This window comes from Xiphophorus couchianus, chromosome 6, assembly GCF_001444195.1.
Source record: "Xiphophorus couchianus chromosome 6, X_couchianus-1.0, whole genome shotgun sequence".
Lineage (NCBI taxonomy): Eukaryota > Metazoa > Chordata > Actinopteri > Cyprinodontiformes > Poeciliidae > Xiphophorus > Xiphophorus couchianus.
In genome coordinates this window covers 18,000,867-18,025,799 of record NC_040233.1, presented here as the reverse complement: position 1 = coordinate 18,025,799, position 24,933 = coordinate 18,000,867, and the positions used below count along the sequence as shown (strand labels likewise).

Here is a 24,933-nt window from a genome sequence, read left to right as displayed (position 1 = left end):
TTAAAAGCCTTTTATTGGGATACCCAAGAAAGTGCCAAATTGAACACAGTTGGTCTGTCCCTTGTCAACATGTTGGTTTGCAAATAGAAATAGAAATGCACCTTTTACTTGCAAGAAAGAAAGAAAAAAAATCATTATCTGGAGTTATATTCATCTCAAAAATCAGCTATTCTTTTTCTGAAATTTACATGAGCATAATTCTCTACACTTTTTAAGGTAATTTCAAGGTTTTGCTTGATTTTTATTAATTTTTTTTTTACAACGTTTGATTCTTGTGGCTTGCTCGTGTTCTTTGATCTGTAAGGTTTCAACCTATCTTTACTTGCATATCTGTTTATTCTTTTCCATTTGATTTCCATGACAAGTTTTTCAATATTTAAATTTTATCATCCTCTCAGTTTGTTGTTGCTCATTTCTGCTCTTTTGCTTTATATTTATTCAATGAAAATACCTTCCTGCCATTTCCATTTGTCTGCACCTGGGTCCCTCCTTCCACCCAGCTGCAATACATAGGTCTGGTTTCGCAACAGGTACTTAGTGTCTCTTTGCATGGGCAGGAAATTAGTTTTGAGTGTATAATGTTTCTGTGTGTGTAAAAATAAGGACATATTATATACCAGTAACTGTCATGAGTCTTAACATCTGCAAGTAGTAATTCATTCATTGCCAACTTTATGGATTACTTGCCAGCCCCTTCCACAATACTTCTAAAATGTTTTTTTTTTCTCTATATGTAGTAAATAACTCAACATAACACATTAATGTTGGGGAACGTCAGTGTTATGACTTAGTAGCATAATATTTTTTTTACTTTAAAATGTAACAAAGTTGTTTTCTACTATTTAAAAAAAAATGGAAGTGGTTTCAAAGTAATAAGTCTAGATTTGATTAAATAAACCCTTTTTTAAATGAATTTTCAGATTTACAAAAAAATGCAAAATTTTCTCTAATTGAGAATAAGATTCTTTGTCTTAGCAAGAATACCTCAATAAATAAAGTTAAAATTTTGAAAAGAGTGGAATAATTGTTAATTAAAGTCAGTGTTGTAGTCAAGACCACCTAACCCAAGACCAAGACCAGAGTGCATCGAGACCGAGACAAGACCAAGATTTTTAGGGTCCGAGACCGAGTCAAGACCAAGACCAGCGCTCCGCGCTACATGACACAATAAAATATGAAATATGATCAAAATTGCTAATCAAATTGATCTGAAAGATTCACATTCCCATAAAATCACCTAGATATTAAATACTTGCTGGAATAAATTTAACCAATATTAAAACCAGAACAAACTCTTTGTTCTGCTTATCTAAAGCGATAATGCCCTGTTCATTTGCCCATATCAATGATGTCAGAAATCACCACTGTCTAGAGTATTATACATAACAATTGAGGCGATGCCATGACGGTAAACAACGCTCAACTATGAACACTGACCAAAGAGCAACAAGCAAGAAGTAACCAAGCACAAAGCGTCACCATGACTGTTGTTGTCCCACTGCATGAAGCCAGGCAGCAGCCAGGCTACCATGATGGCAGACATTACAGCTGCCACTTTGAATGAAAACAATCAATGAGTAATGAGTTATAATAAATAAATATCAATGTATATAATTGAATAAAATAATAATACCTACTGCAGTCTACGCAGAGCATCACAAGAACAAAGAACGGTTCTCAGTGAGGCTCCAGTCCTATCTTCTTAATAAAGAGAAGTTCGAAAGACTCGGGTTGTTTATGAATGTCACATAACTATATTGCAGACTTTTGGACACAATATTGTCCCAGTCAACACCTCCGCACAATAATTCAGCTCAGTGAGTGAGGTTTTTTTTCCATCACAAATGCTTATGTGTCTCTGTACAGCTAGCTTTGCTAACATCACGTCAACTGAGCTTACCTTTCTTTGAGGTTCTGTGAAAGCAAAGCGCTGCTGAATTAGTTGTCGCCATCGGATTTCTTATGATTTATGCAGCGCAATTCTACTACTGACGATTAGACAGACATGTTGTGCCGCTCAAAGAAAACCACTGCACATGTCTTGGAGCGCCACATGTGAGTGAAAGGTGGGGAGGGTTGGGGGAGTAACAGAAACACGGAATTGGTAAGTCACGTTATTGCTTGGATTTTAATTGGTGCGTTTTGGATTTAGTGAACATGTTAACAAATAAACTGGACAGTATGCTGTAAGTTTTTTTTTTTTTTTTTTTACCCCTTCAGGGGGTCTTTTGTGGGCTCTAGTGTCCCTTAAATGATAGTAGGCTGACAGGAAACGGGGAAGGAGAGTGGGGAAGACATGCGGCAAATGTCGTCGGGTCCTGGAGTCGAACCGGCGACGACTCAAGGCTTCCAAATACGGGTCGCGCTAACCCCTACACCACCACGGCACGCCCAGTATGCTGTATATTTAGTGATATTTCCACAGTTGCAGTCTTGACTGGTCTTGAAATAAAATCCCGAGTCCTCAGCGCCCGAGAACGAGACAAGACCGAGACCAAATGCGGTCGAGTCCGAGACGAGACCGAGACCATCAAAAAATGGTCTCCAGACCAAGATCTTTCTTTAAAGATTGAAATATTGCCATTAAATGCTGATCCTTAAGTGATCCAGTTATGGTTCAGTTATGAATCCATAGCTGATATTCATAGAGTAATATGATTTTTTTTTTACTGCTGTCTTTTAGCACTGGAATAATATTGCAAACAATAAAAGTAAAAGAAAAGTTACCAAGCAATTTGCTAAACTCCTTAATTTCATGATGTGACACCTCATCATCATGAGACATTCATGATGAGGAGGAATGTGTCCTCACATTGTCTTAAATGTCAGCATTTTGATGGTGACAGTTACGGAGTTTATAAAAAATAAATAAACTGAAACTCAAAACAATAAAGCATAAAGGGCACAACTGCCATCCAAACAATCTTTAAACAAATAAACGGCTTTCTTTAACTCATTATGGTTAATTATTTTAAAAACTCTATTCAAGTAAAACAGTGCTACATATATCTTTACAAATTCTGAGTTGTCCTGTTCTCTTATCCTTTCTGTGTAGCACTAGTCGGTGTCTGAAGCTCAGTGGAGGACCTTAGTACCCTCTTGATTTTCTCAGTATGCTTACATGCTCTTTTGTTGTTCAGTGTATCACCATCGTAAGTGTCAATTATTAATCTTTCCTATCTTGGTTTAGCAAACTTTTTTCATCACAGTCTACTTGTTCATAACATTACCTGCCATGAGGACACTGGAGCGTTCATGGACCCATTAACGTGCATGTATGAGTTTTAAGGGTGACTTTTAAGGGGTTAACTAAATTCGTCATGATGACACTGAAATGTCTTTTCTCACAAGCGCTATAGTCAAGGTGACCATCTGTACAACACTGATCTTCAACATGCAAAACAGAGGGGTGCAATATTATCAACGAGTAAGAAACACCTTGAATAATTATGTGATGCCTAATTAGTCTAGAATGGAGTTGCTTTATTTAGTAGGCAGTCACAATCAGGGGGTGTAGTAGAAAGAGTGTCCTTGTCCTAGTTCTAACACACTGCGGGAGACTTGATTCCTTTGCCTAACAGAGGAGAAATGGTTGATTGGAGTGGTGCCCTCTACATGTTTCACCTTTTAATGTTTAAACGTTTTCATCGCTGATTGCAATGTTGAGCTCAACTCTAATCACTTACAGCTTATGGTGCATTAGTTTAGTTTTATCACTTCCTGAAAGAGTTCTTTTAAGTTTGTTGTTATGGCATCAAATTACATTTGGTAAAATACTTTGTTTTAGTTTTAATCAGTCAGTTATACTTTGTCACATTAGGGTTAATTAACACAGTGCAAAACAATGCAGCACAAGGACGTAATAGGTCGAAAGATTTGTATGCCGAATGGACTCAATTTGGGTTCACATTCAATTATCATCAGTACTCCTTTTTTCATGTCAAAATAAAATATGAAGCTGTAATAATCTATGCAAGGAAGGAGTTGCTTTGCTGACTGCGTGTCAGGATTGTAAATCACATAGCTTTGCCTTTACAAGAGCTTTATAAAAATTTTCAGTGACGGTAGTGAGTTGATAAAAGTGAATGCAAAAACGGCAGACAGCTCACCTGAGCTTGCATAAAGTTCGCCTTCATCAAAACAGTTTATATTTTATGTAATGGATAAAATAAATAAATAATGGAAAATTGTATGTGGTTTGCATGTGTTTATTAAAATAAATCTAAAAAGTCTGGCATGCATTTCACCTCTCCTGAGCCAATACTTTGTAGAGCCATTCATAGATATTCCAGCTACCCTAATGTTCAGGATTCAGTTTTGCAAATCTAAAGTGAATTTTTTGTCCCTTCATCTTTGGAGAATAACTCAAACTATGGCTGATTAGATGGAAAACATCTGTAAAGAGAAATATTTCTCGTCTTATTACAGATTGTGTATTGGATTTAGGCGTGAAGTTCAAATGTGACATTTTAACAAATTGATATTTTTTTTGCATTACCATGGCCCTCTTGGCTGCTTCTATGGTCATTGTTCTCCTTTCCTGGCAGTTTAGTTGGGCAGTCATGTTTTGGTTGGCTGGTGGTAGAGACAGACAATATCAGGGCAACATGTAATTGCAAAGCTCTTGACATGGCAATATTTATTGCAGTTAATACTAAATTTTCTTATTGTCTTGTTTCTTTTGCCTCATCATATTTTTCTCATCAATCTTGTTGAAGATTGGCATCTTGACCAATACAAAATGGTCTTTAAGTCAGTGAAAGTCTATTAATAATGCAAATAATGTTATTGACATAAGTAATTTACCTGCAAGGGACTGTAGGCACTTAGTAGTATTTGGTAATATCTTACCATACTATTTTTGAATTCTGATATTGCATTACAAAATTGATATTAGAACAACGATTGTGATTTGACATGCAGTCCAGCTCTAGTTTGCACTTGTCCCATAATTTTCTATTTTTGAATTAGGAAACAGATTCAATGATGTTCATAGGTTAGGGATTCTCCGAGCTAATCGGATGTTTAAAGTTTGGCAATGCTGCTTTATAAGCTTTTGTTTTCTCCACAGCTGTATCTCTGACCAGTGTGTTGTGTTTCTTGGCCTTTATGATGTTTGTTCACTAATTCTCTCTATCAAATCTTTGAAACATTCATTGAATAACTGTTTATACTAAGAATAAATTGCAGACAGATCGAATCTATTTACTAATTAGGTGAGTTCTGAAGTGGTGTTGACTTTATTTACAGTTATGAGAGTAATGGAGGACTAAATACCAAGGCATGCCACATTTTTCCGGTATTCATTGGTTAAGAAATTCAAAAACACGTATCCTTTCAACTAAAATGTAAAATTCAAGTAAAAGACATTAAAGTTTTTGGTTGTGATGTGATAAAAACTCAAGGGGTGTGAGTACTTTTGCAAGGCACTGTATTTCACATAAGTACTGGCATTTATTGAAACTCCTGGTCCTAACATTGGAACCACCTAATCTCTAAATATCATCTGTATTTTTAGTTGTCTTGGTATAGTCATTAATCTTTTTTAAAATGTCCAAAGCATTAATTGTTACATAATATGTTGTAGTTTTAAGCTTTTGATGAAAATTGAAATGTTGCATTCGATCTTCTGCTTTTTTGCTTACATAATGCAAAAATTATCCTCTTATAATTTTAGGGAACATTGCAGTCAAAGCTATGTGCTTTGTCTGTTTAAACACACACACTCACATGCGCGCATACATCCTTGTACTTCTATACAAACTGATTTCCACTTGTATTGACTTTCATTCATTTTAGCAATTGTATTTATGCCTAACCCAAGCATTTTCCCCAACCCTAATCATTACTAGTCTATTCCTAATCCTAACCAAAACTTAATTCACACCATACCTTTAAGTCCAACTGATAGAGCCCAGTAGAAGTGCAAAAAAAAAAAAAAAGTAAGGATTGGGAAAACATCATTTACTTTCCACAGATGACCTCCCTTTGTTGGTAAATATTGTGAAAGTGGACCTCTATAAGTCGCATATACAAGTACGCGCAAACACATGCACACACACGCACACAATGTTTCCATCTGGGACAAAAGTGCTGTTCTTTAGGCTTACGACCAAAGCAGGGTATAATTAGGAGCTAAATGCTGCTTCAAGTCAGAATGTGGTTTGGAGGCATTTCCAAAGGACAACCAGTCTTGTGGTTTGTGGTTTTTATCATCAAATGTAAATTGCACAGTTGAAGAGGAGTGGCACTGACTCATAGAGTTTAGAATATCCAGGGACCTCATCCGCTAAAACATTCATGTGGTACAATATGTCAGAAGTAACATATTCATGTTTTTTCCAGATAGTGGACAGACGGGTAAAAAGTAGTTTCAGCACAGTTGTAATTTACTAGTCCCAACAATTTTCTGAAGAAAAAATAAAACATAGTTCTAGGTGGAAAGTCCAATACCCAGTGGGACAGGACTTTGAATGCATGCCAACAACAAGGAAGTGAATGTTAGCCTATGGTGTAAAGAATGGCAGATGACCAAAATAAGTACATAAGACAAACATTCAGCTGTATTTGCATAAAAGAAGCTCTTCATGGCAACCAGAGTAAATATTATTAGAGCATTATTTATCATCCATGTGATGAGGTGTGATCTGGAAAATAAAGTTTCAACTTTATAGCTAAGTTTTCCTTAATAACTTATCCCCACTGAACAATCAGTGAACAGAGAGGGTTCTTATTAGAAAGCTTTTTTTTTAAATATAGACATTAATATGAGTTGTGTTTCTAGTCACACTGTTGTGATCTACGATTTTAAGCTTTCAGAACAAGAAAATAATGCAGTATAGCAATGTGTGTGTTCATTCTTTGTGTCTTAGTAATCATTACATACCAAGATAATTCATGAATTGCTTGATTACAGAGTGAAGTTTGTCTTGAAATGAAAACCAGACATTAGAAATTCACTGCAATATTTCTCCCGTAAACACCGCCATTCAGAAAAAAAGAAAAGCCTTGTCTTTAACATTTTGAAACAAAGTTATTATTTTAGAATTACTGTCATTTATATAGTTAAGTGAACCTACTGATTCTTTAGGGTGCCTTCACCAACCTTGAGCCACATTACAATTGCTCCCTCTGGGTCAGAGTGGAATCTCTAGTAGAGGAGTTCAAGTATATCCATTACTTGTTCATGAGTAGTGATAGAATAGCATAATAGATGGACAGTCATCCTTGCCGATAGTAATGTAAACTCTGCTCTGATCTCTTTAGTTAAGAAAGATCAGTCTGTTTACTTACCATTGGGATTAGCTAGAAAGAATAGAAAATGTTAGAGGTGAGATTAATATCTATGTTTATGCTTGATCTTATGTTGAATAGATGGATGGATGGATGGATGGATGGATGGATGGATGGATGGATGGATGGATGGATGCCTTCACATTGGAGGAAATTCTTGCTACAGAATCTAGTTGCTCTTTGCAGCATCCTGTGGGATATTAAGAAGTAACCTTTTTGTCACTATTGATTGAGCGTTGAGATGACTTTGTGCATGTACAAAACCTCCATTATGCACACAACAAAAAATGTGTCCCAAATGTGTTCAAATGCAGCTATATTCTGATAGCTACTGTAAGTCATTTAATAGTAGGGCCATCATGTATAAAAACTGTATAAAAACCTTCTTAAAATAGGATTTAAGAAAACTGACCTACATCAAAGTCTTGTTTTCAATCAGAAAGGGTAATGATGTGTTCCTCAAGTCTGCTGTGCCTTTTGTTCCACATTAAGAAGAACCAAGAGTTGCCTGTTGACTGTAGGTAATTATTTCAGAATTGTGTGGTTTTTGTGGTCTGTTTTAACTTCTTGCCTTATCAAGATTCTGTTTTGTGCTCTCTACAAAAATCTACCTCACAAAGCATTTAAATCTCTGATTCACTGCTCAGCATTTCAGGAAATGACTCTGGTTAACCAGGACTTTTTATTAAAAAAAAGAAGAAGAAGAAGAAAAGAAAAGCAAAAGTCAATCCACAATGAGGGTTTGCTAGCAATGTAGCAGAAACCCAACGACTGCTCGGCATTTGAATGGCGCCTATCCATATGACTTCATTTTTGGTGTTCAGTTAAAAGAAAATCTTCTTTCATCCTTTTTTTTCCCCAACTTCTTTTGAAATTAACACATGCAGAGTGAAGCTATTCATTTTACATTCATTCTACAAACCACCCAAAGTGACCAAATGCCTAAGCAAACTGAAATCCAAAAGTATCTTCATTTATTTTTTTAAAATTAGTTATTAAACTTAAGTGGCATGACACTGACAGAGCAGCCTGAATACATTTCTGCCTTATATTCTTGCAGAGCATTGCAGCTGAAGTCGTCATGCTGCAGTTTGCATAGAGAAACAAACTTGTGGTTTATATTCGAGACTGGTGATGGAAAACACACAGATATATGATGTATATTTTTTCAGTTTTTTATACTGGCACAGACCCAAAAGTGGTCAACAAAAAGAGGCTGTGTTTTGAATCAAATACAGTAAATAAGAATGTTCATGTTTCTCCCTGTGAAAGTTGTGTTTGCCTTAGAGGTTTGGACTCTGGCCAGCGCAGGAGGAATAGTTTTCAGAAATAATCTGAGGGCATACTTATTACCAAGGATTCTCCTCCTGAATTAGCAAATGATACTCTTCTTCCTCATGTTTGAGGGTAAATTAGAAATAATATCTTTTTTTGTTGTTTTTACAAAAAAGAAAATATACATTTGTTCACAGTTTCTGATTTTATTTTCAGCTTAATTCCCAACAAGAGTTCTATCTGATAGTCGCAAAATACTTACTACAAATAGTGAAATCCTTCTTACTGCATGAATCATTTCACTATCCATAGCTGGTCATTTATTGACTGAACTTTCACCTAAAGCACCATTGGGAAGTTGCTGAGGTGAAAATTAAGGTAATGTCTCAGGAGCTGTCAGTGGAATATTCTATATTGGCATAGTTATTCCAGTAAACAGGTTGTATCTATCCTTGTTCGCCTGTGGTCAGATGTTGTTCCATCTGTGGTTGTTTACCATGCAAAGCCATAAACGTCTTCATTCTGTAGCCTTATTCAGTTCCCAGACTGGACATCCTTATTTCTGCACAGAAAGCAATGAAAATATTGATGGATTGAGGTATTGTGGGTTTGTATGGAGAAAACCCACAAGAGCTTGGTATTTTTGCAGTTTATGTAAAGACTGCAAAACTCAGAGACTTGCTTTAAAGGCAATTTATGCCAGTCCTTGTTCAAAATTGTCAAAGATTTTATTTTTTCAGAATATAGATAGATATTCCAGAGTTCTTTTATTTTACATCCAAATCAAGATATTATTTGGATTTGAGGGGTGAGAGTGATGTTCAATTTATGTACTTAGGATTCCACCGTACTTAATGTATTTATTTTGGCAATCTGAAGGACTGAATACAAACAGAAATTTACCAATGCCAACTTTTTTATATATTCTACACATACAGTGTAGTGTCTTCTAATTCTACCACTTCAACTTCTCCACCTTTAATTCTGGAACTTTCAGTGTATTTTATTTGTAATGCGGGTTCAGGAGTAAGAAGAAGTAGCACATAATGTTGTTTCGAGGAATCAAAATAATAGTTGCAGGTATCAAGGAACAACAAGGCTTTAAAGCATTCTGGTTTCAAAAACCACTAAAATTTTCAATCATACTTTTCTTGGCTTATGGTTTAAAAACCTCTTTGTGAGTTTCCTGAGAAAATGCTGGAATGACTGGAGGATTTGTTTTTTTTCTGTTGATGCAAACAATCACATTGGTGTAAAGCTATATTACTATCATAAAATAGAAGCAATTTCTTGTGTTTTTAGTGAAATGTTATTGTGCCATGAAGTTGTCATTCTGGCTTAGATTTAATAAAGACAAAAAAAAACCACACACACACTAGTTAGGAAAATTTCAAAGTATAAAGCTTACTTGGGTTATAAAACAATCACATAGTGCATGGAGCACTATTTTATTAACCATCCAAAAACTAAAAGTCTTGGCCCAACTGAAAAGCTCCTAATACATGGCTATTAGTATGCACTGATAGTCTGGCCAAGAAGCCTAGAGGCCTATCGCAACTCTGGAGGAGCTCTATAGATCCATAACTGAGATGGGAGAAAATCAGTTCACAGGGAAGCTATTACTAATTGCACTCAGCAAATCTGTCCTCTATGGAGCAGTAGCAAGAAGAAAGACATCCTTGAAAGAAAGCCGTAAGATATTTCTATAGCCCATGTGAGGAACACTGCAAACATGTAGAAGATGAAATCCAGAAACTTGTATTAGAGACAATTATGTAAACAGTTGTTTCCAGTAGTTTTGGTCAAAATAGACTAAAAGTTTACATTTTGGTCCACATGCAAATCTCAATGTAGTGGAAAACTAATACTGCAGATTACCTTGATACACAATTCTCACTCCAAAACGGGTTGGTGGGAGCATCGTTCTGTGGGGAGGTTTTGTTTGGCAAGACCAGGGAAATTCAGGGTCAGAGTTGATGGGGAGATACATGAAGCTTATTCCTGGTTAATGTTTACAGCTGCCCACCATCCTGTATGGGTTTGACCTATTATGCAGAAAAGAATGGACAAAAAGTTCAGTTTCAGTCTCTAGATCATCAATGCTGGTAAAGGCAGACCCCTAAAGACTTCCAGCTCTAATTCCAACAAGAGATGGTTTTAGAATGTATTGGTTCAGGAGTGATGAATGTTAATGTATGCTCCCCATATTTTATTCTTATTTGTAAAACATTTTGAAAGTTAAGAATAATTTTCCTTCTACTTACTTAAGCTATACTACTTTGTGTTGCTCTATCAGTTTAACTGGTCATCATGCTTTTGAATGACACTCTGGCTTTAGTGTGTTTAGTTTAACCTACACCATTTTAAACAAATTTGACTTTTATGTATCTGCAGTATACATTATATTCTTGTTCATTTTTCTAAATAAATACTTTTCCTATTCTTATTTTAGCTATATCTTAAATATAAATTCTCTTTATCTTTTTAAGGATGACTTTTCTCTAAACTATTTTAAACAATTTCCCCAGATTTTGGATGCAACACATAAGTTCTTATTTCCATTGCTCTGTGTGGAAACGTTACTTTAGCCCTCCAAACAAAAAAAATCTCGAAACAGAAATATTAAAAAGTATACTCATTTGTTCTTATCTGTCCTAATGGCTGGAGTTAGGCCATTTGGACATATACCTATTCAGGCTAGAGATAGTCCAACTGGCCTGAGGATTTTATCTAGCAGGTGCTTTTGTTCAGTAAATATGGCCATTACCTAGGCCAAGTACCCTGGTAATGGCCTCAACGCATCTCACAGTTGCACAATTGTTCCTTAGACTTCGACTTCGACTTAGACTGACTTTGTTGTCATTTTCAATGCACAGGGTGTATACAGAACGAAATTTCGTTGCATACGGCTCAGGATAATGTTTGAGGTTCCAATGTTGTGAGTAAAATAAAATACAGTATAAAATATGAATATAAATCTAAATATAAAATATAAAGTGCAGGACTGACAGTAAAATAGAAGTTATTTAGCTCTGTACATGTGCAAGGTATAAAGTGGAGACCAGTTTTTGAGTGCAGTCCAGTTAAGAGCTCAGCAGTCTGATGGCAAGTGGGAAAAAGCTGTTTCGGAACCAGGTGGACCTGCACCGGATGCTGCAGAACCTCTTTCCAGAGGGCAGCAGGGAGAACAGTCCATGGTGGGGGTGTGAGGGGTCACTGATGATGTTTCGGCCTCAGGACACGCATCCTGCATCGATGGTTGACCTGACACTTCGCCCTTTTGCCTGAGCTGGGTGTGGAAGGTTGTTGCCGAAGCAGTTTCTCCTTGTGTGCCTTCTTCTCACTCACATGAGAGTTACCGAACTCTTTTGCAAGCTCAACCAGGAAGTCCACCCGTCTCTCCTGCACCCCAATGCATGCCTGATAAAGCACATGTGCATTCAGTGCTGCCATGTCAATCATGTTTGCCAGGTTTGCTGACCAGCTGTCACATAGTGATGGAACCTTAGTCACCCCCCGCAAGATTATGACTGAAATAAATGCCATTAGTTCTTGTGAACTAAATAGGTGAAGCAGTCACCTATTTATCCTCCACAGCACAAAAGGCTGCATGCAAATTTGCATGTGCTAAGTCTCCCAGATTTCTTTTGCTTACACTTTTTGCATGATTTTTTTGAGGTGGATCAACACAATTAATACCCTCTTAGCTTTATTTCAAAGAGAAACATTACTCATTTCTTTTAGAAAAACCTTTGCATATTTTTTGAAACAGATTGTATGTTTTGCAAACTCTATGTACATTTGGCAAAATGACCTGGATAATGCAGCACAACATCATGGATCAGCTGCAAAAGGTCACATCTCTCCAAAAACACTTCATGTATGCTTCAAAACTAAACTGAAGAGCACTACCTACAGGAGATCTGATCTCCTGCAGGTATCATAGATACCCACCCCCAACATGGACTATTCACATTCCTACATTCTGGCCTGACGGTCAACGGCCACATTTACAATTGAAGAAGAATGCTAATTTGAGCCATCAGAGTCGTCAGGGTGGACTCAGGGCCTTTTGGCCCTGTTCAGCCATTCTAGGGAGAAATCGAAAACCCAGACATTCTAGTGTTAATCTTCAGCACCCAGTGAGCATATTTATGTTTTTATTTCAACCTTTCTTGTCACGCACTGTTAGAAATGAATGTTGCTGCCTACAAAGCAGTCACATTTGTCACTGCCTACAAGTGATCCGCAAGCAAACAGCAAGTCAGTCAGTGTAACCCATTAGAATGAAAAATGTTTCCTTGACTGGAAAACCGCACCTGAGGCTCCACGTCAATCGTCATTACATAGCTCAAAAGCTCAAAATGCATAACTGTGAAAAAGCTTTTAGGAATACATGTTGTCAGTTTTGACTTTCATCATGCACACACAGAAACAGTGGACACAGCAACCACAACACAAACTGCAGCTATAAACAGCATGCGAATACTGTTTATCCAAGAGGAAGAGTCTGTCTGATAGGGCATTTTCATGTTTATTCTGTATGGCATCAAAGACAGAAATAAATACAGCGCTGGACTCCCAGATGCTTTGACATGTCCTCCTATGTGGTCACTGTAATCTGACCTTCAGGAGACGGAGGAGTCTGTCAAACATCCGGTCGACACATGTTAATGTAAAGTATATTGACATTTAATTTCTCCCCTTATGGGGCAAATTGTAGGGAAAAAACTGTAAAAATAACAATTCCAACAATCACAGTCTTACTTTTTTGGGTTAGTAAATATTATCAGTATTATCAGAAAGGCAACTCATAATTCTTATTCCAATAGCACATTTTCTGCTTAATGGTAAACATCCCTACTAGAGATCCTTTCTTAACAGGACGTACAGTCAGCCTAACGCTCCAGCAGCGATTCTGTCTTCCTGTTTAGGTCACTTAAATTCAAAGGCTCTTGGTTCTAATTTGGTTTGTAGCAAGGGCGGTTGTAATTTGGACTGACTTGCTGCAGAGCCAAGAAAGAGCAGATGAAAGAAACATAAATAACTGTGACTGCTAATAAAAAAATGCACCTGCTCCCTTTCAAGGTTTCTTGCAATTATCAGTTTAATAAAATGCCTCACTCACTTTAACATTAATTGGTGTTTTAAGGTAATTCAACATGGATTATTTAGAAACATTTAGTGAATTTGTAAAATATAAATATCAATGGTTTAAATCTACAAATTTTTGGTCTTCTGTTTTCTTTGTGTTTTTTTCTTTTTTAATATTTCCAAATAATTTTTATATTTCTTGTAGAAGCCATTTTCCACAAGATTTTGCACCTGATTGACACTCTGTCTTTTACACACCAGTAGTACTTAGTGTTAAAGTTCTTCCTTTCGTAAGTCCTCTTCTCTCTCTCTCTTTTGCAGGTTTATGCAGATGATGTGCTGACAAGAGAGGAGCAGATTGGCCTGTTGGTCGAAGCTAAGAAAAAATGTGAAGATAACATCAAGTCAAGGGGTAAGATACCCGGTGAGTAGAGTCTGGCTCTTTACTTTTGGGTTTCTGATCCTTCTGTGAGTATCTTAATTTTGTCAAACTTCAATATGCTTTTGGGTCCAATTTTCTATATTTAAATAACTCCTGATCCTAACATGTTCCTATCCAATAATGAAATACAAACCGTTGCTCTTTTCTTATGTTGTTGTACAAGCTATTATGAATACGCTACATAGGCACTGTTAGCTGTGCTATTGCACTTTATGACAATACGTTCATTTGTATGTATGTTGACATTTTTCAATTTTTTGGCTGACAAATATTTTTGGAATAAGTTAAGCAACATTTTCCAGTATGTACCAATGTGTTCCCATTCAACAGTCATCTTAGAACTTGCTCAGCAGTTATATGGTTTATAAATGATATCCCCTTGTTTGCATTTTCCCCCCTGTGTCTTTCCTGAAACTGAAATTGAAGTTGATCCTCGAGTGTATTTGTGTTCATGGCCGTCCAGAGAAGAACATTTTTCACCAGACCCCATCATCTGCCGCATTGGTGGTTGCTGTATTATTCTCCTCTGATTGTTCAGCAAAGACTGAGGGTTTTACAACCAAGTCATTTGTAATACTATATTTGTAACCTCAGAATAATGAAGTCAGCATTAAATTCTTTGACCCTCAAAACGATACTCTTTGTAAATGAAACATATAATTAAAAACATACCATTCTGAAAAAAAAAGCTATTGTTGACTCTCCCCTGTGGTCACATTCCTTCCGGGATATTACCCAACATTTCATGGTTTTCATAAAACCCCATGAATCTTATATTAGATTTAAATAGTCATGCTGACACTGAGAACTTTAGTAACTGAACAGCATCTTTTGTTTATTCAAGGAATGTTAGAGCATCCTCCACACTTAGTGAGCTGTTGTATGTATAGTCTTAAACCAATAAATCTGTTTTTTATTAGTTACATAAACTTGGGAAAAAAATAAAAAAGTTAACCTCAAATCCATTTCTAACCTATAGAATAAACTATACATAAACTGTAGTGGTAGTCTTATGTGTTTTAATAGGCAATTTATTATTTATTATTTTATCATCTGTTGATTTTGATGTTATTTTTTATTTTAGAAAAAAATACATAATTTCTTTCTTAAAAAACTTAATGATGTAATGAAATTGATGTAAAATGTTAATTAATTTTTAACATTACTTTCAAAATTAATGAAAGTAATGTTTACTTCCATTAATTATTATGAGATTTTACCCACTTCTGATCCCAGTGGGGCCAGTAAACATATAAAATACAACATTATAATTTACCAATATTTTAGACAAAGTTGGTCTATGTCATGAAAAAAAAGAAATACATGACAATGCATCAATTTTCAAAATTTCTTGTCAAGAAAGAAAAATCTCTTGCTGGCTTCACATTGGTTGCTTAACTGGAGTCAATTATCTATATTTTTTGTAGTAGACTATGACTAGTGTATAAAAGTTAACTTAAATTATTTGATGTGAACTGTAGATAGGTATGTTGAATACATCATATTAATCAAAGGAGCACAATCCTTTGATGAACTGTTTTGCACTGACCTTTACTAGTAATGTAGAAAATTTTGGAGAGCTTGTTCCAAGTGTTCAAAGATGCACACATGGTCTGTTAAATGTAAACATTTTTTGATCAATCTGTTTATCATATTTACGCCAATGTTCTTAATCTATTTTGGCATTTCAAGTGATGTTTGTCTGTTATCAGCCTCCAGCATAACACTACTTAAAAATACCATTTTAAAAACAAGCTTCTGAGTAGCATTAAATTTTGTACAATCTTGACAAAGATTGCATATGTCAGTTTATTTAACCAGTCAAGTACAGATAAACTTTTAGTTTTCCTCCAAAGAATTTGCAAGAGGTAATTATTTATTTTCTCTGTGTTTCTGTCACCTCGCTTTCTCGTTGGTTACACATTACATTCAAAAGGCTGCATTCTTGTTTGTCAACAGGAGAACACTCCACACACTGCAATATTGGGCCAAGACGATCAAACATGTCGATTTTCCCCAATTTTAGATCAGAGCCGTCCCAATGTCCCTCAGAGCGGATCAGATCACTCTTAGCACACAGCAGGAATATGTTGAGATATTCCAACAGATAATCGCCTAAGATTAAAGCCATTCTGACAATTAGGGCATCTTTAAGATTGTTCAAAGTGGAAGATCGGGATCAAAATTAGCAGAGAAATCTTGCCATGTGAACCAGGCATAAGCTTGTTCCCAGTCCAAGGACCTGCATGTTATTAGTTCAATTTATCTCTCTAAATTTCCCTTTGGAGTTAGTGTGTGTGTGAATGGGTGTTTGACTTGTGTTCTTTGAAAGACTAGTGATTTGTCCAGGATATACCGTCCTCTTACCCTCTGACTGAGGGACATAGGCACTAACTCCTCTGTACACCTTCAAGCATAAGCTGGTAGACCATGGTTGGCTAGATGGATTATCTTTACATACCAGGCTTGGCTTACCATTGCTTTCTAAATAGATGTGTTTATTAGAGTACAAAAGAAAATCTAGGTTAAAAGACATATAAGTGCAATCCATTATACTGCTTGGTGTCATAGGTGAAGCAGTTTACTGCATGGCAGTGACTCCTGGCCGGTAGATTATATCAAAGCTGTAACCATATCCCCTTTGTTGGGAAAAAATAGTTCTGAATCTAACGACTTCAAATCTGACCATAACAGAAGAAAAATGCTTAAACTCTAAATGAACCAGATTTTGATCAATACTGACTTGACAGCATCACACAGTTTCTGCAGATTTGTCGATTGCACATCAATGATGCAAATCTTCTGTTCCATAAAATTCTGGAAGTGCTATATTGGATTGAGCTACGTGATATGTTATCCTGCTGGAAGCAGACAATATAAGATGCAGACACTGTGGTCATAAAGAGAGGAACATGGTCAGCAGCACTACTCTGGCAGGCTGCAGCATTTGAACAATGCTTAATTTGTTCTAAGCAGCTAAAAATGTTCAAAGCATAAATTGCCCCACATGCTAGTAAACCGTTACTAACAGCCTGAACCGTAGATACAATATTTTAATGAAGTTTCCATCAGATTCTTGGTATCTGAAATGTACAGCTAAAATGAAAATTTCTGTAATATTAGGAATGTTTGTTGGACCTGCATGAGCTGTGTATTCTTAGTTTCCTGCTTGTACCCGAGTATGAACTTTTGCTTCTGTAGCCCATTTGCTTTAGGTTTTGACATGTTGGGCTTTTATGTTGTGTACGTTGGTTGTTATAACTAGTTATTTGAACTCCTGTGGTGTTTCTATCATGTTGAACCTGCATTCTCATTCTCCTCTGACTTCTGACACCAACAAAGCATTTTTCCCTCTATATTTTCCTTTCTGAACCATTTTCTGTAAACCTGCGAGTTGCATGTGAAAATCCCAGATCAGCCCTTGGATGATGCCATTCTACACTGTTTGTGATTCATCTGGCATGTATGTGTCTGCTTTCTGATCTCTTTTGGAAGGTTGAACATGTCAGTTTAAAAACAAAACAACTGAAGAAATTAGACTACGCATGTTTCCTTAATGACCATCCATCCATCCATCCATTTTCTGGCCACCCTTGCCCCTAATGGGGTCGGGAGGGTTGCTGGTGCCCATCTCCAGCTACGTTCCGGGCGAGAGGCGGGGTACACCCTGGACAGGTCGCCAGTCTGTCGCAGGGCTCCTTAATGACCAGTAAAACATATCTCTGATGAGCTTGCCTGGATGAACACAGACTACATGCTTGCTTAAAGTACGTGATTGGATTTTTTTTTCTCTCAAGATAATGGTTTATGATTTGCTCTGAATTTGCTTCATTTAATTTTAAAAGCCACATTTGGCATTTTCTAATTATTTAAAGTGGAAAGTAGGAAAAATGTCTGCTCTAATTTTATACTACAAAGTTATGTAAACTTGTAAGATCTTCTGATAAATTCCTGTAAAAACATTGCTTTTGCTTTCTGATGACCTGGCTAAGTGCTAGCACTCAACATTTGGAAATGAGTTCCTCTCTTGAACATCAGGGTTCTCTACCAGATCACTGCTAACTTGAGGGCCATGCTCGTCTTCCCAAGGTTTTTCCCTATGAGCAGAGATCTCTAATAATGTTATTGGGTTCTGCACATTTATGTACCAAGGTTATTGCCGCCATCGCAGCTATTAGTACAGCTTTTCCAATCCACTTTAAGGATTTCTTAATATCAGCCAGTTCTTTAATCTGTTGGTGGTACATGAAGTGCAGAGGCTTATCTAGTCCAGTCTTTGTGGCCCTTCTGCTCCCTGTGGCTTTCACATAGGATGTGTCTGCCTGGATTTTTCATCTTTAATCCCTGATAGAGGTTATTGCTAGTTTCTGACATTTCAACTTATGTTTAGTGTCTTGCAAAAGGGTTTTATACTATTTGAACTTTTTTGCATTTAGTCAACTTATGACCACAAACGTTAATGTATTTTATTGGCATTGTATAGAAAAACAAAAGTGAAATGAGACAGAAAGAAAATAGCACATGGTTTTTAAAATGTTCCAGCTATGAAAATCTAAAACCTTTGGCATACAGCTATGGTCAAAATCTTTTGCTTTCATACCTCTTAATAAAATTGAGTACAACCAATTGCCTTCCAGTTATCTAATTATTCCACTTGTGTAATCTGTTCTCCATGTAAATCCAGATGTTTTATGAAGTCCTCAAAGATTTGTTAGAGAATGTCTCACACAACGTGGTCAAAGTGGTTCCACTTCCAATAGGACAACCTCAAACACACAACCTAAGCAACAGTGGATCAAAGGGTATCCATGTGGATTTGATAGTAGTTGTTTAATAAGAATAAATTAATAAGTAAATACAAATTGTTGAGTACCATATTTATTTTCATTTCTTATCACTGTTTTGTTTTAATTTTGTCACATGAAATTCCAGTTTGTGGATGCAATGTGAAAATAACTGAAAAGGTTTAAAGAGAAGGAAGGCTTTCACAAAGCACTGTATATTATATATACATTTGATCTTTTTCATCATTTTTCTGCAATGTTTTGATAGCATTTCATTTGATTTGGATTCTTTAAATAGACAAAAGTCATCATTACATTACTGAGACAATGTTTTCCTTGAGGGGGAGCACTGAGGTTTGCCTGGAGAGGACAGTGGAGGGATGTGGGATCAAATCTCCAGACCTTGCCAGTGTGAAAATAGCTCAGCCCTGAAGCTTGTGGTCTTGGGTGTAGAACAACACCGGGGATCATTATAAAAGACCGTTTGTATGAGGAGAAAATGCAAAATGTGTTTTGACATCTGCAGCTTGGAATCAAATGGGTTAGGGAGGAAAGAAAACTTTCAAAAACCTCCAGTGACATCACTAATACCCAAACTACTTCATAGTCACGTTTATATTTAAATCGTGGTCAAGAAATTTACAGGAAATTGCACACTTGTGTGTGTGTTTTTTGGTGTTTAATTTAAGCCTGTAAGTAGGTGGTCTTTATGGTAATAACATCTATGGCAAAAGGAAAGCAGCTTTTCTACTTTTACTTCCAGGATGTGTGGTCAGCGTGATTTTTGAAACTAAACTCTGTTTTTCTCCCACCAAAGATCTACAGGATTCAGTCAGCTCCACCAAGTCTACCCTTTAATTTCATGCTCTAAGTGACAAACGAATAAAATGCAAGTCGCTGTAGCGTCACATGGTTCTTTGCAACTCACTCAAGGAATGAGAAAATAATGGATCTGCTGCAAAGATGGGATCATTTAAGTTTTATGTACAGCTACTTATTAGTGGTCAGAGTGGTCAGATGTTTTCAATAAGACAACATAAATGCCAAGCCTTGAGAGGAAATTTTGCCATGATTTTGTGGAGAAAAGAATGCTACTCCCACTATTACATCCTGGGATCAACAGGCTTTCTATTTATCAGACTATCTCTCAATAGTTGGATAAATGGATAGACCTAGAAGTAACCTATGTCATACAGTAATTAAATTTATCCATAATAGTCCACTTAGAGTGCTATTATGCAGCCAGTTTTGCAGAAAAAGTTTATAAATGAGATCCATGCTGAAACCATTTCTATACAATAGAAAACTTGTATGATTCTCAAAACAATAAAGCACTTATGGAAACTTGGCGCAACCCTTAACAAACACACTAGATTCAATTGGCACCTTGTTGTCAACATACTGGGAACACGTTGATTATGTTGCAACAAATGGGAAGTAGTCTGAGAGTGTGTTCCATTGAATGACCCCTACTTTCCTTTGACTCAACAAAAAAAAGGTCTTATTTACTGTCAGACTCACCGCAAATTACACGGTTGCTTCTAATTTACATAAACACACAAGTCGAGTGACTGGCCTACTTTTTAAAAAGAAAACACAACCCTTAAAAATGAACACCACTGCTGCTTTCTGTATGTTAGTTGATATTTGTTATAATACTGTAATCATAACAGAGAGCAGAGCTTTGTGGTCTTTTTTTTAAGTCAATGTTGTTTTTGTCCTCAGATGGCTTTTGTTCACCAGAGTGGGATGGCATTGTGTGTTGGCCTGAAGGACATCCTGGAGACCTTGTGTTCACATTGTGTCCTGACTACATTCATGACTTCAATCACAAAGGTAGGACTTGGTCTGCAGAGTTGTGACTTTTTTCACTCGATAGAAAACCCTTTTCTTAATTTACATGTAAATTGGACCTTTCATATATTGAACTTGGTCTCCATTCACCAATTCAGTCTAATTAGCTCATTATTCATTGGGGATTCTGGATTTAAACTCGTGCTGTCTCTATCTGATTTTACATTTATGAGAATTAATGTGAACAAATTCAAGATTTTTTTGAGTCTTTAAATCCTTTTACCAGATTCATAAGCTCATTTTAAGCCAGGAACATACCAAATTAAATGTAAGTGATTTAAAATTGGTATGCTTCTTTCAGAATGATTTTCCTCATTAGAAAGGAATTTTTGCCCTTTACAAAAATAATTGAAAATGATTTTTCATAGTTCATTTATAGTACTTGCATTTTTCACTGTTGGTACATTTTATATAAGATATCCATATGTCTAACAATGTTAGAAAAAACCCACAGGCAGTCATAGTGTCCTGTTTTTCACATGTCTGTACATGATTTTCTGCAGGTTTTATGTTATGTATCCACTGTCCTAAACACAAATAATAATACAAAATCCTTGCTTGTAAAACATGGAGCACTTTAATTGTGATTTTTAGGATAGTGTACTGATGTTTTACATATTTTTCCTGTGAGACTTGGTTGATTATGCAGCTTGAATCTATAATTGAAACCTAATGTTTGTTTTTTTCTTCTCATCCTTCTGGTATGTAGGACTGGCATACCGTCGCTGTGACAGCAATGGAACGTGGGAGCTCGTCTCAGTCAACAAAACATGGGCCAATTATAGTGAATGTTCAAAATTCCTCCACATTAACAACTATATCCATGAAAAGGTGGGACTCTTATCTTTTCCGCTTACATGTCCAAGTTGCACAGCATCCCTAATTCTAATTATGAGCAACAGCCATGCACCAACAGGCCAAACTGTCTTACTCAAGACATTGTTTTGTTTTAACACAACAAAAACATGTAATTAGAATTCCTGTTAAATGAGTAACACATTACAGTATGCCTCTTCATTAATGTGCAGCATTAATAAACTATTATGTTATGAGCTTAATGTCTGGAGATAATGAAAGGGTGGCAGTGTGGTTGCTCTTTGAAAATGCATCTAATTAGCTAAAGTCCTGCTCAAATATGCAGCATTGTCTTATTTCTTTGATTTTATGATATGATATACGACTTAAACTGCTCAAAAAGAAGTTGGTGTTGAAACGCTATATCCCCTCTATATATACCAGTCTTGGGTTTTGAGCGGGAGAAAGAGAGAGAGAACAGTCTTTAGGCTAGAAAAGTCTTACTGATGTTTACCCCAAATGATTGGTAAGACGACATGGCTGCAACTCATTCCAGGTGCCCTCCAGGTGTTTGATGGAGTTTCTGCACAGGCTTGAATGTCTGGGTTTTCGATTTCTCCCTAAAATGGCTGAACAAGGCCAAAAGGCCCTGAGTCCACCCTGACGACTCTGATGGCTCAAATTAGCATTCTTCTTCAATTGTAAATGTGGCCGTTGACCGTCAGGCCAGAATGTAGGAATGTGAATAGTCCATGTTGGGGGTGGGTATCTATGGTACCTGCAGGAGATCAGATCTCCTGTAGGTAGTGCTCTTCAGTTTAGTTTTGAAGCATACATAAAGTGTTTTTGGAGAGATGTGACCTTTTGCAGCTGATCCATGATGTTGTGCTGCATTATCCAGGTCATTTTGCCAAATGTACATAGAGTTTGCAAAACATACAATCTGTTTCAAAAAATATGCAAAGGTTTTTCTAAAAGAAATGAGTAATGTTTCTCTTTGAAATAAAGCTAAGAGGGTATTAATTGTGTTGATCCACCTCAAAAAAATCATGCAAAAAGTGTAAGCAAAAGAAATCTGGGAGACTTAGCACATGCAAATTTGCATGCAGCCTTTTGTGCTGTGGAGGATAAATAGGTGACTGCTTCACCTATTTAGTTCACAAGAACTAATGGCATTTATTTCAGTCATAATCTTGCGGGGGGTGACCAAGGTTCCATCACTATGTGACAGCTGGTCAGCAAACCTGGCAAACATGATTGACATGGCAGCACTGAATGCACATGTGCTTTATCAGGCATGCATTGGGGTGCAGGAGAGACGGGTGGACTTCCTGGTTGAGCTTGCAAAAGAGTTCGGTAACTCTCATGTGAGTGAGAAGAAGGCACACAAGGAGAAACTGCTTCGGCAACAACCTTCCACACCCAGCTCAGGCAAAAGGGCGAAGTGTCAGGTCAACCATCGATGCAGGATGCGTGTCCTGAGGCCGAAACATCATCAGTGACCCCTCACACCCCCACCATGGACTGTTCTCCCTGCTGCCCTCTGGAAAGAGGTTCTGCAGCATCCGGTGCAGGTCCACCTGGTTCCGAAACAGCTTTTTCCCACTTGCCATCAGACTGCTGAGCTCTTAACTGGACTGCACTCAAAAACTGGTCTCCACTTTATACCTTGCACATGTACAGAGCTAAATAACTTCTATTTTACTGTCAGTCCTGCACTTTATATTTTATATTTAGATTTATATTCATATTTTATACTGTATTTTATTTTACTCACAACATTGGAACCTCAAACATTATCCTGAGCCGTATGCAACAAAATTTCGTTCTGTATACACCCTGTGCATTGAAAATGACAACAAAGTCAGTCTAAGTCGAAGTCGAAGTCTAAGGAACAATTGTGCAACTGTGAGATGCGTTGAGGCCATTACCAGGGTACTTGGCCTAGGTAATGGCCATATTTACTGAACAAAAGCACCTGCTAGATAAAATCCTCAGGCCAGTTGGACTATCTCTAGCCTGAATAGGTATATGTCCAAATGGCCTAACTCCAGCCATTCTAGTGTTAAAGTCCTGTTCACACTTTTAGCAAAACTGAGATTTTCTGAGCCGTTTGCACCTTTCGTCCACACTCAAAAGATTCAGTTTCTTTCAATCGCACGTTATGTTGCATATAACAGAATACGCAGAGATTGTTAAAAACAATTTCCTTTTTGGTTTGTAACTTTTACTTAATGAGGTTTCATTGAGATTAAAAATATCTTATTCTAGGGGTTTCCTGGTCAAAAACAGCACCAATATAGAAGCCAAGATTGCACATGATCGCATTTCCTTTCGATGCTAGAAATCACAACCACAACGGAACAGGATTTTATATAGGTTCATTCCACTTCTGTATCACCTTCTCCTGCCTGTGTTTCCAATAAGCTACAAATGCAACTTGAACAAGTTAATGCCTGAGAGGACAGGTGATCAGTGTCAGAAAAACACAATCTACAATTACAATTTTTGGGAGTCATTAGCCTAGTACTGCTTTAGACATGCTGTTAATCTTCTAAAATTTGTTGTAGCTAATGCTAATATGTATTACATCATTTTAATTGGAATTCCAGTGTAAATGCATATGTTTAAATGACAAAAACTATAAGTTTAATATAATATGAGTAGCTGGGACCTAGATCTGACAGTCCTGTGGCTCTTACTTTGGCCATGGAGATATTGACTAAATCTTTAAAATTCTACCTATATTATTGTTATGTCATTAATAATCTTCTTTCAGTGCTGCTGTATAAGAGTTTTAGCAGAGTAAGTCCACAGATTTAGTTTTGTCCATGCTGAACAGTTTTTTCCCCCAATGAAAATTTGAGGCCTCATGTGTTCTTGACTTGAGGGTATTTTTAGCTATTTCTGTCTTAATGTTTGGGAAAAAAAGCAATAATTACACAATTAGGGCCAATATTGAGATAATGTTTAGCACTAGCTGCTAAAATGACTATTTTTAATGCATCATAAAAGTATATTATAGACCTCATGTTGTAATGAGGACGTGGAGCAATAAATATGCAATAGCATATATTTGGCACAATAAAACTCGCAAAAAAATGAATAACACATTATTATTGTAAATTCTGTGTTCTTACCTTTTTCCATTAGTCTCATTTTCCCACTTAGATGCTATTGTATCTTTATTGAAGATGCATTTAGTACCCTTGTTATAAATTGTGTTTCTATGCATGACTTATTTAAAATACAACCTTCAAAACTTTAAATCAAAGGCACTTTTCAAATAGCATTAAGGTGTCCTAAACTTTGATTCTCACTCCTTTTTGCTTCTAAACTTCACTGTACAGCTGTCCCCTTAATGTCTTCAGGAGTTGACTTTTTCCCCAAGGAGCA

General features: G+C 36.6%; 1 protein-coding gene across 2 annotated transcripts in view; it reads left to right on the top strand.

Moving 5' to 3' along the window:
• pth1r (parathyroid hormone 1 receptor) overlaps positions 1-24,933 on the top strand; it is a 59,913-nt gene that overhangs the window by 19,204 nt on the left and 15,776 nt on the right. The window contains exons 2-4 of one of the 2 annotated variants that reach the window (XM_028021362.1): positions 13,984-14,074; positions 20,614-20,724; positions 21,452-21,573. In XM_028021362.1, the coding sequence (XP_027877163.1) occupies positions 13,984-14,074; positions 20,614-20,724; positions 21,452-21,573 (324 nt within the window). Of the gene's footprint in view, positions 1-13,983; positions 14,087-20,613; positions 20,725-21,451; positions 21,574-24,933 lie in introns of both variants that reach the window. The other variant, XM_028021361.1, reaches the window with a different exon arrangement.